Raw genomic sequence first — 17,583 nt, forward strand, 5'->3', positions numbered from 1 at the left:
TATTGACAACTTCAGTTATGGTTCTTTCGAAAGGTGGCATAAATATATAACACTATGTTTTATTTGTGTATAATTGTGCATTTTGTGCATTTGGTTATTTTTGTGAATACACTGAGTAAGTGTCATTTTATTTAAGTAAATTTATTACATCAATTATAACGTAGAATTAAACAAGTTTATTTGTTAGACAAATTAAAAAAAAAAAACTCGACATTCAACATTAATTTCGCACTACTGAACCGATTTTGATTTTTTATCATACATATATCTAAGAACCGCCGCATAAAAATTTGCTATAAAATAATACAAAAAAACGCATCCGAATTGATGAGCTCATCGGTGGTACGTACACAGACAGACAGACACACAGCGGTCAAACTTGTAACACCCCTCTTTTTTAGAACGATTTTATTTTTAACCGACATTAAAGAATAGTAAGCTGGGCTCTGTCTGCTTCTTGAAATTCAGAAAGAAATTAAAAATGTTTTTTCTTTTCAGCAACTGAAGCACCACGCGCCTGTAATGTAATCACAACGAAACTAATTCTGATTAATGGGACTAACTACAAATGCCCACACACCGACACGATACACTTGACCGAAAATGATACAGTTTCAGTGGAAATGACACACTGGAGGTTTATCAACCAGGTTCTGTAAGTTTCAGTAAATTGTTTATAACTTAACTTGAACTACATAAAAATATACTTAAACAATTATATAACAAATGAATTAAACCTGAAATACAATAATGAAACCATTCAATATCTAATTGATATGAATCAATCAGTAGGCTTACTCTCGAAATCAATCTCAATCTCAATTTAGTCTCAATGCAATATGGAGCTGTCAAAGTGGCTTCAAGAGTAACGATCTCAAGTTCCAAAACTCAATCCCAATGAAATTTAGTTCATTCAATATCCGCACCAATGTGGCGCTAGTGTTAAATTCAAGAGTGCCAAATGACGTTTCTTGCATTGAGATTGGGATCGTATATTGGGATTGTGATTCGAGAGTAAGCCTGCAGATATTGGATGGTTTTATTATTATTTAAAAATATATACAAATATGTATCAACTTAATTAAATTAAAAATTGAAACTAAATCAATTTAAACAAAAAAAAAATATCATCATCATCAAATTATCATCGAGTGTGTTATCGCTAACACTGGTGTCAGATTTCATTCAAGGCCTATGACATTACTTTTTTGACTACTTCAGTTTAAAAATTCCATCAACACTAGACAGGTACATTATCAAAGATTGCTATAGGCTATATTTTACCTCGAAATTCCCACGGGAGCTAAGCCTCATCTAGTGCTTAAAAACGCTTTATTTTCTGTTTTCAGTGTGACAATACCGTCGAGAAACGAATTCGTGTTGAAAGACAGCAGTCAAAACTCTTATAAAAAATATTACAACGTAAGATTTGCAAAATAACTACTAATATTGTAAATGCGCAAGTTTGTGGAGGATGTGTATGTATGTATGTTTGTTGCTCTTTCACGCAAAATATACTTGGTATACGATTGTTATGAAATTTGGTACAAGGCATAACACATAGAGTATTTTTTATCCCAATTCCCGTGGGAGCGAAGCCCCGGGGCGCAGCTAGTACCTAGTTAATAACGAATAGTTGCAAATATTAGGCCATTGTCTGTGCATTAAACCAGTTGATAAAAAAAATATTATGCTGTTGACAATAAAAAATTAATATCCTATCCTATTAATAATATGCGGTCGTCCAAATCAAAAGGGACCTTATGGCGGCTGGCACTTAGGTCTTTATTGCCGTTGTTCGAATACAAAACAACGGCAATAATGGCGTAAGTGCCGGGCGACATAAGGTCCCTTTTGATTTGGACGGGTTTATATATGTATACGAGGGCTGCTATTTATGTATCCGGAATAACAAAATTAAACAAACATATATTATTACATATGGTTTTATTGTTTCTCGAAGTATTCTCCGCGATGATCTATGCACTTCTGCATACGATGAAACCAATTTTCAAAGCACTTTTTCCATTCTGATTGAGGTATGTCCAAAACGTGTGTTTTGAACGCATCAACGGCCTCTTCGCGGCTCGAAAAACGTTGACCACGTAATTTATTTTTAATGTTTGGAAATAAATAAAAATCATTGGGTGCCAGGTCGGGGCTGTACGGCGGATGACCCGTCAATTCAATCTTTTGACCCTCCAAAAAAATATTTGTTTCAGCCGACTTGTGGCAGCTAGCATTGTCGTGATGAAGTATGATTCTGCGTTGTGGGTTGTTCTTTCGTATTTTTTCAAAGACTTCTGGCAAACAAATGGTGGTGTACCATTCAGAATTAACCGTCCTACTATTCTCTAGTGGCACTGTAGCTACATGTCCGTTGATACCAAAAAAACAAGCGACCATTTGCTTTAAAGTGCTTCTCGCACGAACAACTTTTGTTGGATTCGGTTCATCTTGAAAGACCCACACCGTTGACTGCTGTTTTGTTTCAGGGTCATAAGCATAGATCCAGGTTTCGTCACCTGTGTAGATATTATAAACAGCTTTTGACGTGCCACGGTTGTATTTTTTTATCATTTTCTTACACCAGTCGACACGAGCCTGTTTTTGATCTACGCTCAAGTTGTGCGGAATCCAACGCGAACAAATTTTTTTAACAATTAAATGTTCGTGTAATATCGCGTGTATACTCGTCATACTAATGCCCAGAGACGCCTCTATCTCGCGGTATGTAACATGACGATCTTGCATTACTAATTGTCGCACAGCATCAATATTTTGTTGTACCACTACCGATTTAGGACGACCTTCCTTAATTTCATCCGTGAGCATAGACCGTCCACGTTGAAATTCCTTAAACCAATAATACACAGTGGTTTTCGATGGTGCTTCATCTCCAAAAGTTAAAATCAGTTGTTCGATGCACTGTTTTTGAGTTAATCCACGCCGAAAATCATAATAAATCATCGCGCGAAAATGTTCACGAGTTAAATCCATGGCAATGAAGACAAGCTATTTTCAAAATTGGCGCCAATTGAAAAAAACAAATGACAGGGACATGAAAAATATTTATTCTCTAGCCGAAGAGTTCTATTTTCAAATGTTGTAATTACTTTTTAAATATTCTAGAATTATTGGCCAGTTCCGGATACATAAATAGCAGCCTATCGTATATGAATCGTAATGTAAATTTATTTGTTTTGTTTGTTGCCTCCTCACGCTCTATCTACTCAACCAATCTTATTGAAATTTTGCATACATGCAGTTTGAAGTACGGAGAAGGTAACATACCTAACATCACCAAAAAACAAATGTCCCCGCGGGAAATTCACGCGGGCGAAGCCGCGGCCAAAGACTAGTATAGTATAATTAAATAATTGTTTTTATTAAGAACATTTTAAACTGCTTTTTAGTTCACAGTATCACCAACACATACTGGAAAGTGGATTTTCAACACATTGACCGGTAAGGATGCGTCGATAGTGTCTTCGGAATCACACGAAAAGTACCCAAAAGGCACAAACATAACTTACTATAGTTATAAATGTGAATTTAACGTCAAAGGTCAGTAACATGTTAGTAAGTATGATTTATTTTATGTTTATTATCCATTCACATGTTTAAATGAGTTTCTTTTGGCGTTTTCCCTCAGCAGTGGTCCCTCCGAAATGCTAGTAGTTTGTAGCTTTGAAATAGCTTTTGAAATTATTTGATTTTGACACTCCTCTATTACCTTATGCGCTGTGTATGTACCTAAACGAATTGCTTCTATTAGCATTAAACATTGAAAATTAATTATGCACTATAAATTTTTAATTATGCCAAAAAAAATAAAGACCCTTTAAATACATGTGAGTAATCAAAATTTAACATTGTCGTTTATCACCAAAGTTATTGAGGTTTGCGTTTATCCCAAAATATCAATGAATTTATGGACGTACCTAGTTTGAAACTCCAATTATTCCAATTGATAGTTTATCATGTTCTCTCGCTCTCGCGTGCAATGACCCCCGGCATAGGCAAAAAAAAATAAAAATAAAAAAGAATTGCCAGAATTTATCAATGAGAATCGACTTTGTGTGAACCGCTGCACTGGACCTACCTTTACTATGAAGCGTATTGTCAGGTGGCACGCTCTAAGTATTATTACCAATTATTATAGATTTTTTTGGATTTCGATTTTTTATTATGTTTTTACTGTTCTGATTATCAGTAATAGGTACCTACCGATAGCCCCATTTTATTATTTGGCATAATTAAAAAAATATAGTCTAGGACAGAATCTTTTGGTAATTGTTTATAGCCACAAACTAGGCCTGCCTTCCTACCAGTTTTTCTTCTTTTCGCACCAGGTTGTCAGACAATTAGTTGACCACTGCTTAATTACCATTGTATTGTTCAATTAATCATAAATTCGTTTCTTTCAGTCTCAAAACTCTCAGTCTCTGACAAATTTAGTGATAACTGTAAGTTGCTTTACTTAAATACGTATAAATGTAACTGTATATATGATTATTATATAATTGTAAAATATCTAGAAAGTTCCAGAAAAATATATATTTATATCTACGAAGTACGTTAGTTCAAATAAGTAGTAAGACAAATTTAGTGATAACAGTAAGTTGCTTTACTTAAATACGTATAACTGTAACTGTATATATGATTATTATATAATTGTAAAATATCTAGAAAGTTCCAGAAAAATATATATTTATATCTACGAAGTACGTTAGTTCAAATAAGTAGTAAGACAAATTTAGTGATAACAGTAAGTTGCTTTACTTAAATACGTATAACTGTAACTGTATATATGATTATTATATAATTGTAAAATATCTAGAAAGTTCCAGAAAAATATATATTTATATCTACGAAGTACGTTAGTTCTACTAAGTAGTAAGACCACCACGGGGTTGTACTGATCACAAGATGATGCGCCCGGATCGGATTTCGACGACGAAACTCCCCAATAGTTTACTACACGGAAATGACATTTTTTGGCAAGCATAAAATGCTATTTATTTAATTTATTTATTTTCGCTCACATGCACGTTTTTGAGTATACACAATGAACCCAAGTTGTGTGCTGCAAAGTATACCTAAAGTGTTATTAATTAATTTTATGTAAGTACACAATGACACAGTTAATTTCCATTGTAATAAACGTGTTTATCGTATTTATCATATACCAGAATTACAAATTAATATATCAATATTATTATTTTTATAAATATTATCCTATCCCTAATATCAAAATGCAAAAGTTTGTGAGGATGTATGTGTGTATGTTTGTGACTCTTTCAAGCAAAATCTACTGGACGGATTGTTATGAAATTTTGTACACGGGTGGAATATAACTTGGAATAACACATAAAGTACTTTTTATCCCCGAATTCCCACGGGAGCGAAGCCCCGGGGCGCAGCTAGTAACTTATATTATTCTCATTTTCAGTGATTCTGTACATTCTTATTGGTGTAGCTGTGTTGGCTCTGATCATTGTCATTCAGACAGGGGTCATCTGTTACATACTCAAAGGTATATAATATAACTATAATATCGAATTGTCATCTGACCTTTCGACCTTCGACACTGAAAAGGAGCGGAGGCGCTCCTCACCTCTATCTGGAGGTCCTGGATACGATTCTCAGCGCGGGCAAATATTCGGATCTGTGTTCACAAACATTCGTCTTCTATTTTTTTTTTTTGTTTTTTTTTTTTATATTAGGACAAATCACACAGATTGATCTAGCCCCAAAATAAGTTCGAGACTAGTGTTATGGTATAATAACTCATCGATACTGTATTTTACAACAAATACATAAATAGATAAACATCCAATCAGAAAAAGATCATTTTCCATAATGACCCGACCGGGGATCGAACCCGGGACCTCTCGGTTCAGTGGCAAGAACCTTACCACTGCGCCACCACCACAGGACACCTGTCCTATTCTGATTGTGTTGTGCCTACGTAATTTTTGAAGGAGAGGGGTACACACTTAAATAACCCAAGTAGACACACCGATCACTCACTATCGAGTGTGGATTCGAAGTGAAACACAGCTAACCAATCATATTGCGGTGTGGTTGTCGTCGCGTCACAATAGCGCAATGTGATTGGTCGGCTGCGTCTCACTGCGAATCGACTAGATAGTGAGATGTGAATTGCGTTTACGTGCTCTATAATATTTTCATATGTTTTTAGCAAAAAAAACACGGCGGATTGAAAATATGGCATTAATTAACAAACCACGTGGAAGTGACACAGGTAAGTGAACTTACCACAGAGTTCAACTACAAAGTAGTACCACGCAGTAATAAGTTACTACAGAGTAGTACTACATAGTGGTACTACAAAGTGGTACTACAAAGTGGTACTACAAAGTGGTACTACAAAGTGGTACTACAAAGTGGTACTACATAGTGGTACTACAAAGTGGTACTACACAGGTGTTAATAGTACAAAGCAGTTATCTAAAAACTAAAATTTTCATCAAAACAATTGAAAGACTTCAATTTGTTCAATTACCTACGCACTTCTCTGTTCCCCGAGGCGGCCCCTGTGAATCCACATGCCAAATTTCAACTTCCTACGCCCAGTAGTTTCGGCTGTACGTTGTCTGTCAGTCAGTCAGTCTCTCAGTATAACTGAAGAGTTTATATATATATATATATATATATATATATATATATATATATATATATATATTGTTTTATAGTCTTGTAGTATAGTATAGTCAAAATTATATATAATTATATATATATCATATAAAATTATATCATGTATCTGGTTTTGGCGCAATAAAGTGTTTAGTTTTCATTTTAAGACGACAATAACTAATAGTTACTATTACAATACTGTTAAAACTCATGTTTTTACAAGTAAATTATGTGCTTTAATTTTAGTTAACAATTATACAGGATGACTGGTATCTAACGCGTAAGGTATCTAATCCAAAGGCGCATAAGGTACATAGAGACTAACATCTTTTGTTCTACGACTTTTGTCTAAACGTAATAAATACAAACTTTTTCATTTTTTTAGTTTTAATGTCGTTCCTATAAAACTTTACCATTATGTTCGATTCCGCTACATAACGCTACTGTACTGTCTCGCGTTGCTCGGCTATTACATGCAGATAACATGTGTAGGATCGCAAGTTAGATTGTATTTTTGACGTGACAACGTCTTAAATTAGGTTGCGGCTGGGAGTCACTTATGAAAAAGTGTAACGCCCGGTAACGTTACGATGAGTCACCGAACGAGAGAGAGGCCCGCCGAATGCCTTGCGTCTCTCTCCCACTCAACTATGATCGGTCTGCCGCGCGCGTAAAAAGACGTTGTCACGTAAAATCTTCGCCCGTAAAACCGACTTTACAGGCAACCATTTTTTTTTTATATGAAAAAAAAACACGAATCACAAAGAGTCGGGGAATAAAAGTTGCTTGTTTTGAAATACCCAAGTAGTCTTTAGGAGGTTTTGCGTTTGATACCAGTAACCCTATATACCGTAATAGATACGGTTAAAACTCATGCTTTGCAAGTAAATTTTTTGTTTAAATTTTAGTTATATTTGTATAAATTAACAATTCATTATGTTTCAGTCCGCTACAGCACCACGCCGAGCCGGAAGCTTTCCTTGAAAGCTCCAAGCACTGAGGAAATATATGAAACATTGGACATTGTACAAGGTAGGTAAAGTTAAATGTACAGAGATACAGACAGACAAAAATTAAAAAAAAAAACGTATTTAAAGCCTTCAAATAGAGACTCCGTAATTATTGTTCTCATCATCATCATACCGAGTGTGGTATTGCAAACACTGGTGTCAGATTTTATTTAAGAAACCTAAAGGCATCTGACATGACTTTTACGACTACTTACCGCCATCTAGTGGCAGGTAGTCGCATACACACTAGTGAACCAAACTGTCCACCAGTGTGCAGGTTTCCTCACGATGTTTTCCTTCACCGGAAGCAAGTGGTGGTCTATGAAAACTAACCACTAAACATAAATGAATCAGATTGGTATACAAACTCATATGGCACGAGTGGGATACGAAACTGAGCCCTTTCGATCCACAGGCGGTCGTCTTAAGCGCCACCACCGCTTCGGAGCGGTGGTGTAATTTATGTCAGATGCCTTTAGACGACTTGAATAAAATCTGACACCAGTGTTAGCGATAACACACTCGATATGATGACAATTATTGTTCTTTAGTATCGACTGTACAGACATAGCTTACTTACAGTTTTGCTATATGTATAGTTTAGACCATAGATAAAAGAAATAATGCATAATAAATAAATAAATATATTAGAACAAATTACACAGATTGAGCTAGCCCCAAAGTAAGTTCGAGACTTGTGTTATGGGATACTAACTCAACGATACTATATTTTATAACAAATACATATATAGATAAACATCCAAGACCCGGGCCAATCAGAAAAAGATCATGTTCCATCATGACCCGACCGGGGATCGAACCCGGGACTTCTCGGTTCAGTGGCAAGCACTTTACCACTGCGCCACCGAGGTCGTCAACATGATTTAGACATAATTTATTTGACGTGAAAAAGTGCTTGTAAAAAGCAAGCTTTTTCACGTTAAATAAATGATATATTAGCGGAGCCCGGGGCTTCGCTCTCGTGCGAATTTCGGGATAAAAAATACCCTGTGTACCGTTGAAAAACTCCATCCAACACCGGAAACACTCCAGTCTGGCTGCGACCACGGCCACTGCAAGGACAAACAAGACCCGTTAATATAATTTACGTAGAAACGACCTATGTTTTATTCCAGGTAACATTCTACCAGTGTACCAAGTTACATATAATCCGTACCAAGATTTTGATTGAAACAGTAACAATCATGTGTCACAGAACTCACAAACTTTGTACGAACTACCTACTGCCATTTTGGTGCCAGCGATGAGTCACCGGCTAAAGGCATCTAAAATGACTTTATATTTCAGGTACAGACGCTCCCCCGCCGCCGCCGATAGACACTTTACCAAGTAAGTGTTTATGTTATTAGCGAAAAGTGTGAATAGTCGTTTCATTAATAACCTAGGTTAGTAGGTAGATAGATAGATAGATATTTCGTTCATTTTATTTGCCACAGACACCAAAGAAATAACAGACAAGTGTTATAACAGTCTTATGAAGCAAGGCAGACAAAAAGGCCATATAACTCAGCGAAACTTTCTGCACCTTAGTACAGAAACACTGATTTTCAGTTATTGCCAACATTGTAGGCGGCGAGTGCTTATCTTAAACATAACAAGAAGATTTTGTTGTGAGTTTGTAAAAAGTAACTAGGTATGTCTTAATCTAATCGTCAATACTAATCGTTAATAAAACTGAAGAAAGGCCAAATTTGTACATTGGATATATATTTTATTAAATTCTTCATGGAATATACTTAGTTACTGATACAGATGACGAAAATAATAAAATAGGAAGTTTTTGCCTGTCTGTCTGTCTGAAGCGCATCACTCGAAATCTACCGGACCGATTTGCTTGAAATTTGGTATGTACCTTAGGTACCTTATATACCGGGTTAACATCTGAGATACATTTCATCCCGGTAAATGGTCAATTAGGCTTCTATTAATCCCATAAAGATCCCTATAATTACTTTTCTTCAAATCTCCTATGTACAAACATAGTCCATTTAGATTTTTACTATATGTACAGACTTGTTTTGCCGGCGTCTTCGCCCGCGTTAAATTCATGCGTCCTTGAATCTACCCACAACTTGTTTTTGTCAATCTATGCGATTCTTCATGGTTCTAAGCAACGTATCGCAATGAAACCTAATACCAGATTTTAATTTTGACCTTCGGCTATACAACTGTGAAAATAGCATCAAATTCCGTCCAATAGTTTTTACGTGATGCTCGAACAAACATGCATACAGACAAACATTATATAAAAAATTGTTTTCGCTTCTATTAGTCCCATAAAGACCCAAGATAATTAGTTTTCTTTAATATCACCTATGTACAGACATAGCGCGCTTACAGTTTTATTATATTTAAATAGATTAGATTAATAGATTAGATTTTTCACGTCAAGGGTGAATTTTGTTTTGTTTGTTGGGAACTCCGCCGCGGGCTCTCATTAGTTTTTATTATTGTACCATACACCGTAATCAATTGAATTATCCTATTTTATAAATAAGTAAAGTACTGGTACAATGTCAATTTTGTAAATGTTTAATTAAAACAATATATTCTTTGTTTTAAAAAATGTCGGACACGCCGCTTTCAAACGCTCGTGAAATTCATCCTCCAATAAATTTATGTAGGTACTTAGCTGTTCGCCCGCGGCTTCGCCTGCTTACAAACCCTCGGGGACAGGGATTTTCTTCGTATTAAAATGGGATTGGGATAGTTGAAATAAAATATCCAAATCCATAGCGCATTTAAAATACACACAGCGCCATCTATTGTCTTTATTGCAAAGTTTATTTTATTAGCGTTTAGCGCCATCTATAATCCTTACTTAATATTATAAATGCGAAAGTAAGTTTTTTTATCTTCACGCTTTATCTACTCAAGCGATCTTCTTGAAATTTTGCATACATGTAGTTTGAGGTGTGGAGAAGGACATAGGGTTTACATCCCGGAAGAAACAACTATTCCCCAGTGAAATTAACGCAAGCGAAGCCGTCGGCAAAAAGCTAGTAAATAATAAGTGGCGGTCGGTAAAAGGGACCTTATGGCGGCTGGCACTTAGGTCTTTATTGCCGTTGTTCGAATACAAAACAACGGCAATAATGGCGTAAGTGCCGGGCGACATAAGGTCCCTTTTGATTTGGACGACCACATATTATTAATTAATTTATATTATAGAAGAAAGAATAAAACGCCGCTCGCCTATGCCATTGCCAGATGAAAATGACGGTAAGAATTTCATATTTTCTCTAAACTGTATATATTCAATACAAAATTTACTTAATTAGTTGTTCGCCACGAACTAAGACGTCGCCAACACAATAAATCTTTGATGAGTTTTTATAAAATTGTGAATATTTCGAAAACGACTTAACAAGCATTTAAAATTTCGAATATTTTTTTTTTTGTGTAACTTGGATATAATATAATACAAAAATAAATAAATCGATCATAATAATATCAAATAATAAATCTAATTCACAAGAGCAATAGAATATCATGTCGAGTCTTGAATGATAATCCAACGGAATGCCGTGTGCCGTCCGCCAATCACAGCTCGGCATTAGTGCTGTGACCACCCCGTAGAGATGGAACATTTTATGTACTGTATTCTTGCGACTTTCGCGTCTAACAGTACAAAGGAAATATGTTAAAAGTACATAACATGAAGGTAAAAAGGTACAATGGCGGATTTATCCCATAAAGAGATCTCTTCCAGTCAACCGGCTTAGGTAATTACGTCTATTTTTTTCTAATCCATAGGTGCTCAGAATCAACCTGTCAACAAAAACGAGACGGAACCATTAACCAGGACAGAGTCTAACTGTAAGTTTTCTAGTTTTTTTAAACTATTCGATTTTTTTTTGTCTCAGACAGCCGAGCTGTTCAGATTTTGATGTGATTATATATACACTGTAAAGTTAAGGGAATTATGCATTACGTGTGCAAAACATAGGGTAGTTTTTATCTCGGCAATTCACCTATAAATGTTAACCCTAACTGGGTGAAATAGCGGACCCTGGTCTCCGACGCTCAACGGCTGAGGAAGGAACCGGGACCACGCTGAAAGTGTGAAATTATGGTTGCAAGATTGTATGACGTTATTTTTGAAGAGAGTTATGTAACACGGGAAAAACGGGAAAATAAAGTACATGCGATACGATTTTAATCAAATAGTCGCGCAGAATACACGATAGAAAGACATGGGAGAAAATTTCCATAAAAAAAAACAAAGATCTTGAAATATAGAACGCACCCTATTCTGACAATAAACAAACGTCAAGTCGTGTTTTTTCCCGCTTTCTGCGTCTCTCTTCCCGCGCTGCTCTGTCTGTATCGTGCTACTTTTATTATCACTAATAAACTAAACTTAATTAATTATCAGTTTTTCTTTAAAATAATCTTCAGGAATTTCAATGGAAGTCAGACCTCTTTTTTCAGGAAATTTTGTTTTCATACTGGCAACCCTAGTTTCAGTGCACATGCGATCGGGTAAAGTGAAGATTCCAGCATTCTGTGCACCCTCGTCCGCGGCCACTGTCGCACCTGAAAAAGTTGCCAAATCCATAAGAAAACCTTCTACTATCAATCAAGGTAAGGAAGTTTGTTACTTTTCACTCTTTATCTCCTCAATCAATCTTCATGAAATTTTGCATACATGTAGTTTGAAGTATGGAGAAGGACATAGGGTACCTTTAATTGCGGAAAAATTTACGCGGGCGAAGCCGCGGGCAAAAAGCTACCCTATATCACTCCGTTTTGTCTTTAAGTGTCCTAAATAGGTAATGCTTGGATAAACGCTTACATACTAAGTAGTTGTTCCAAAATTCTGATTCTGTGCGAATGTAAAATTTAATTAAATATAAGCAATTTCGTTTATTTTTGCAGATGCTATATCGAATGAACTAAACAACATACTTAAACGACGCGCAGGTAAAAATATTTATCAATTTATTACTAACTAACTTCGCCCCGGGGCTTCGCTTCCGTAGGAATTTTGAAATAAAATATAGCCTATTAGAATCTACGATAATGTACCTTTTTGATTGTGAAAGAGTTTTTGAAATCGGTTTGGAAGTTTCGAAGATTATCCGCCTCAAACATACAAACTCACAAACGCTTAACCTCTTTACAATAATAGTATAGATTAGCTGCGCCCGGGGCTTTGCTCCCGTAGAAATTTCGGGATAAAAAGTGGACGCAAAATCTACTGGACGGATTGTTATGAAATTTGATACACGCATAGAATATAACCTGGAATAACATATAGGATACTTTTTATCCCGAAATCCCACGGGAGCGAGGCCCCGGGGCGCAGCTAGTAGAGTCTATAGATTATGGCCACCGACATAATAATTTATGTGTTAACACATGTATACACTGGGTTGACTGCGATAGATAATACTTTTAGCATAAAGTCCGCCCTTTGTTTTGTACCATATTGATAAATACGATACAATACAAAAATAAATATGTACTATATATATGTATATATATACTTATATAGGAAAAAACACACAGATTGAGCTAGCCCCAAAATAAGTTCGAGACTTGTGTTATGAGATACTAAATCAACTATACTATATTTTATAACAAATACATATATATATAAACAACCAAAACCCGGGCCAATCAGAAAAAGATCATTTTCCATCATGACCCGACCGGGGATCGAACCCGGGACCTCTCGGTTCAGGGGCAGGCACTTTACCACTGCGCCACCGAAGTGATCAAATAAAGTTTGAATAATTACATTTATAAATAACACATTCTTATATTAATTAAGAAGTTATTTATATTTGTTGTTGTATTATTTTGTTGTTAAGAAATGAAGGTCATTTTAAACCCAAAAACCCAAATAGTAAATTAATTGGCGTTTATAATTACAGACACAATGGCAGGACCAAATCAAAAAACACCGGTGGCGACACCGAAACAAATACCGGAGACAAAACCAAAGAAGGGAATATTCCAGGCATTAAAACCGCCACCTTTGCATAAACCCACAATACCCGGTAAGTAGCCAGATTAGCCATAGATATATATATATGATGTTGTCGAGGATGATATGCGTGACAATGGTCTGACAACTAGGGATGCAGACGACCGTGCGATGTGGAGGCGGAAAGGTAGGAAAGTGTACCCTGGGACCGAAGCCGTGAAATCGTTATATATCCTCTATATAGAATGATTATAAGATATAATAAAAAAAATATAAATGAACTTTTTTGCCCATAAACACATTAGGTACACAAAGAATAGAGATTAGGAACATATGGGGCAAAAGCTTATTGCTCAGCAATCTCTTCCAGCGAACCTTTGGGTCGAGAAGAGAAACAAATTAGCAGGGAGTGGGCACAGCAACCATCAAATATATATACCTAGGTATAGATGGATATAGGAACTGTTTATATAACATACACACATATTTATTGCAATCCGCAAGTTCGCAGTTGTTACATAAATATATAAGTACAAGTGACGGCCTTCAAGGGCACAGCAAACACATATTACATATATGTACAATATAATGACGATGCGGTGGTAGTGTAATGGTTAAGACCTGTCCGCCCGTGGATCGAAGGGTCCCAGGTTCGAATCCTACTCGTGCCACATGAGTTTGTATACCAATCTGACTCATTTATAGTAGTTTTCATCGATCACCATTCACTTCCGGTGAAGGAAAACATCGTGAGGAAACCTGCACAGTGCACACTGGTTGATTATATTAACTTGTGTGTGAAATGGAGAAGGCAATGGCAAACCACTCCATTAATAGTGCCAAGAAAGTTGTTGTGTGTGTTTAATTCCACGTAATATCCACGACCCTCAGCCATGAAGAGATATATATAGATAAACATCCAAAACTCAAGTCGATCTGAAAAAGATCATTTTCCATGTCGACCTGACCGGGGATCGAACCCGGGACCTCCAGTGTAGCAGTCCGGCGTGGTGACCATCAGGCGATGGTGATGTACAAATTTACTTCAACAAGTACAAAATACGCTTAAGATTCCTTTTAAAATCAAAAATAGCTTCTCAACATAACATGTTTTTCACGAATTAATATCCATGCCTCCAGTGTTACTGGATCTAGTATCTGAATCAATTGGTAATTACCTACATTTTCCGAACATGCGAGGCGCGTTCCATTTTTCGCATGGTCTTGGCATGACACTAACAGTTTCACATTGTCGCCGGACTGAAACACATGCCGACGCGAATGCTTGAACATTGCGCAGTTAGTGCGAGTGCCTTTATTTACCGCATTGAAATACCAAATCCGCCAAAGTTTTGCGAATAATTATTCGACGACAGCGTGGAGCCGGCATTTGATGAGACCAATGGCACACATATCCTTCTCTCTTATCTTCTCATCAAACTATTGACACGAATCCATATAAATATAGTATGTTTTACTTCACAGTAACACCAGCAAAGCCTCATTCAGTATTACCACGGCCTCGACCCACGCAGAAACCGAACTCGCCCTCGGATAAAACACCCAACTGCGTCAAGCCACCCACCCAACCACTACCCCCACTCCCAACACAATCTCCTCGTCCGACACCAGCAATGTCTGAACATGTGGATTCTCCGCAAAGACCAGTGTTCAAACCCGCACCTATTCCACTAGAAGATGATCCTGAATATATGGAAGGTAAATAAATATATATATATTAGGACAAATCACACAGATTGAGCTAGTCCCAAAATAAGTTCGAGACTTGTGTTATGGGATACTAACTCAACGATACTATAATTTATAACAAATACATATATAGAGATAAACATACAAGACACGGGCCAATCAGAAAAAGATCATTTTCTATCATGACCCGACCGGGGATCGAACCCGGGAGCTCTCGGTTAAGTGGCGAGAACTTTACCACTGCGCCACAGAGGTCGTCAAAAATTCGTAAGAAATAGTACATTGTTCACATGTGTATGTTGAGACGCGAGACGTTAGTCGAGGGTCGCCGACACACGAGTTGTGTGTGAATTGTACTTTATTTCGAGTTTTAATATACAGTGCTTTCAACGACACCTGCCTGTACGACCATAATAGAAATAATATAATAAAATACTATTACTATTTTATTTAATATACTTATATTATTAGAACAACGTCCATCAAATATTCACATGTGCAGTACGCACTATTGACCTCTTCAACGGTCTACTGCACGGACATATTTTTTTTTGTCACGCGTTGCAAGTTCTCTCCAACGACAATAAAAGCTTGTGTCAAAAGTTACATTTTTGTAAAGAAAAAGGGTTAGTTACACTCCCGGAATGCCGGCAGAAGGCATTTTTGACGTGTTACGAATTTTAGAACTTAGTGCGGGTTTGCATTTCACTTCTCAACGTCGAATCAATTCGAAGTGAGACGCGAGCGAACACGTCACGTGCCGTGTCACCAGACGTGAGTGTAACATATTTTACCCATCACAAATAGTGCACAACGCCGCTAAACAAGTTTTCACTTCAAAAACTTCTTATTTCAGGGCCGGAATACGCAGATTACAACGAGAATTATGACGACGATTCAGCTGACGAGTGGACATACGAACCCTTGGACCCACCATCGAAATATGATTATAACATTTACTCCACTTAGACACTAATAATAATATTATAAACTAGATGTTGCCCGGGGCTTCGCTCCCGTGGGAATTTTGAGATAAAATATAGCCTATAGCAATCTTGGACAATGTACCTTTCTAATGGTGAAAGAATGTTTGAAAAAATCGGTTCAGTAATTCCGGAGATTACCCACCTCAAACATACAAACTCACGAACGCTTAGCTCTTTATAATAACAGTATAGGTAGATGAGAATGTGTCTTAGTTTTTATGTCTTTCACGTCACAACGGAGTATTGGATTGTGGTGTTTGGTGTGGAGATAGTTGGAGAGCTGGAGCCGCGGGCGACAGCTAGTCGTTCTATACCTAATCATAGTTTTTACTTAGATATTCAATTTTTTTTTTATATTCATATTCTGGGATGGTTTACACACACATATAAAACCTTAAATTTCGTCTGTGATTTTCGCGCATAATGATCAATTTTGGCGTTCTTGATCTCAGGAGCAACAATTTCTAAGAAATAACAATTTTGGCATAATTCATAGCGTGGAATAGCTATTAGCATAGTTCGTAGCGGCCTCGCTTTTTGTTAATTTTGCTTAACTTTTTAATTAAAGCCAACATTGCAGAGAAAGATTTTCATAAAATGGGCGAAGGCACTTTTCTGAGCTCCTAATAATTGAACTACTGTTCTAAACAAATGAAAAAAATATATAGAATGATATCCTTATATAGTCGTATAGTTTGTAGCGGCCTTTGAATTTTTGGAAATAATTGATTTAATATAGAAAAAAAAAATCTTAATCTAAACCAAAAAGCTTCGAAGATCGCTGCGTGAATTTCTCTTATCTACGATAATATTATTGAGAAAAATTTATACAAGAATAATTGTTACTTCATGAAGGATAACGATTAAATAATTTTAAAGCATGGATTTGTTATCAATTTTCGATAAAAATGATAAGCATAACTGCAAAATTGGTATAAAACGCGATGCGCAGAATGGAGATTTATCACAGGGCTCTTAACACATCCAGATTACCTACTATACGTTAGATAATTGATTTTTTTAGAAAGTAAGTAGTTAACTATTAAGTACAGTTTTCCATTGGGCGGTCACCATTCACTATTAGAACATTGTCGATACATGTCTTTATCTAGTGTATTATAATTAATTTAAAAATGACAAACATGTAGACGCTTTGGCGCTAGTGAACTGAAGGCCTACCACGAAACACGTACACGTTATAACGTCCACACGCTGTCTGTTTTACCCATATTGTGTACGCGTCATGTAAAAAAGTAAA

The 17,583-nt window shown here is 36.3% G+C and overlaps 1 protein-coding gene across 1 annotated transcript; it reads left to right on the top strand.

Annotated features, from left to right (window-relative positions):
- Window positions 1-17,206, top strand: LOC128681774 (titin-like). The gene is made up of 16 exons (XM_053765942.1): window positions 1-115; window positions 499-655; window positions 1,350-1,422; window positions 3,417-3,567; window positions 4,431-4,469; window positions 5,456-5,539; window positions 6,209-6,271; window positions 7,609-7,695; window positions 8,982-9,023; window positions 10,866-10,916; window positions 11,451-11,513; window positions 12,159-12,281; window positions 12,576-12,620; window positions 13,577-13,702; window positions 15,115-15,348; window positions 16,196-17,206. Exons 1-16 carry the CDS (start codon window positions 55-57, stop codon window positions 16,306-16,308), a joined length of 1,512 nt encoding a protein of 503 aa, XP_053621917.1. The 5' UTR covers window positions 1-54; the 3' UTR covers window positions 16,309-17,206.
- The last annotated feature ends 377 nt before the right edge of the window (window positions 17,207-17,583 follow it).

This window comes from Plodia interpunctella, chromosome 28, assembly GCF_027563975.2.
Source record: "Plodia interpunctella isolate USDA-ARS_2022_Savannah chromosome 28, ilPloInte3.2, whole genome shotgun sequence".
Classification (NCBI taxonomy): Eukaryota; Metazoa; Arthropoda; class Insecta; order Lepidoptera; family Pyralidae; genus Plodia; species Plodia interpunctella.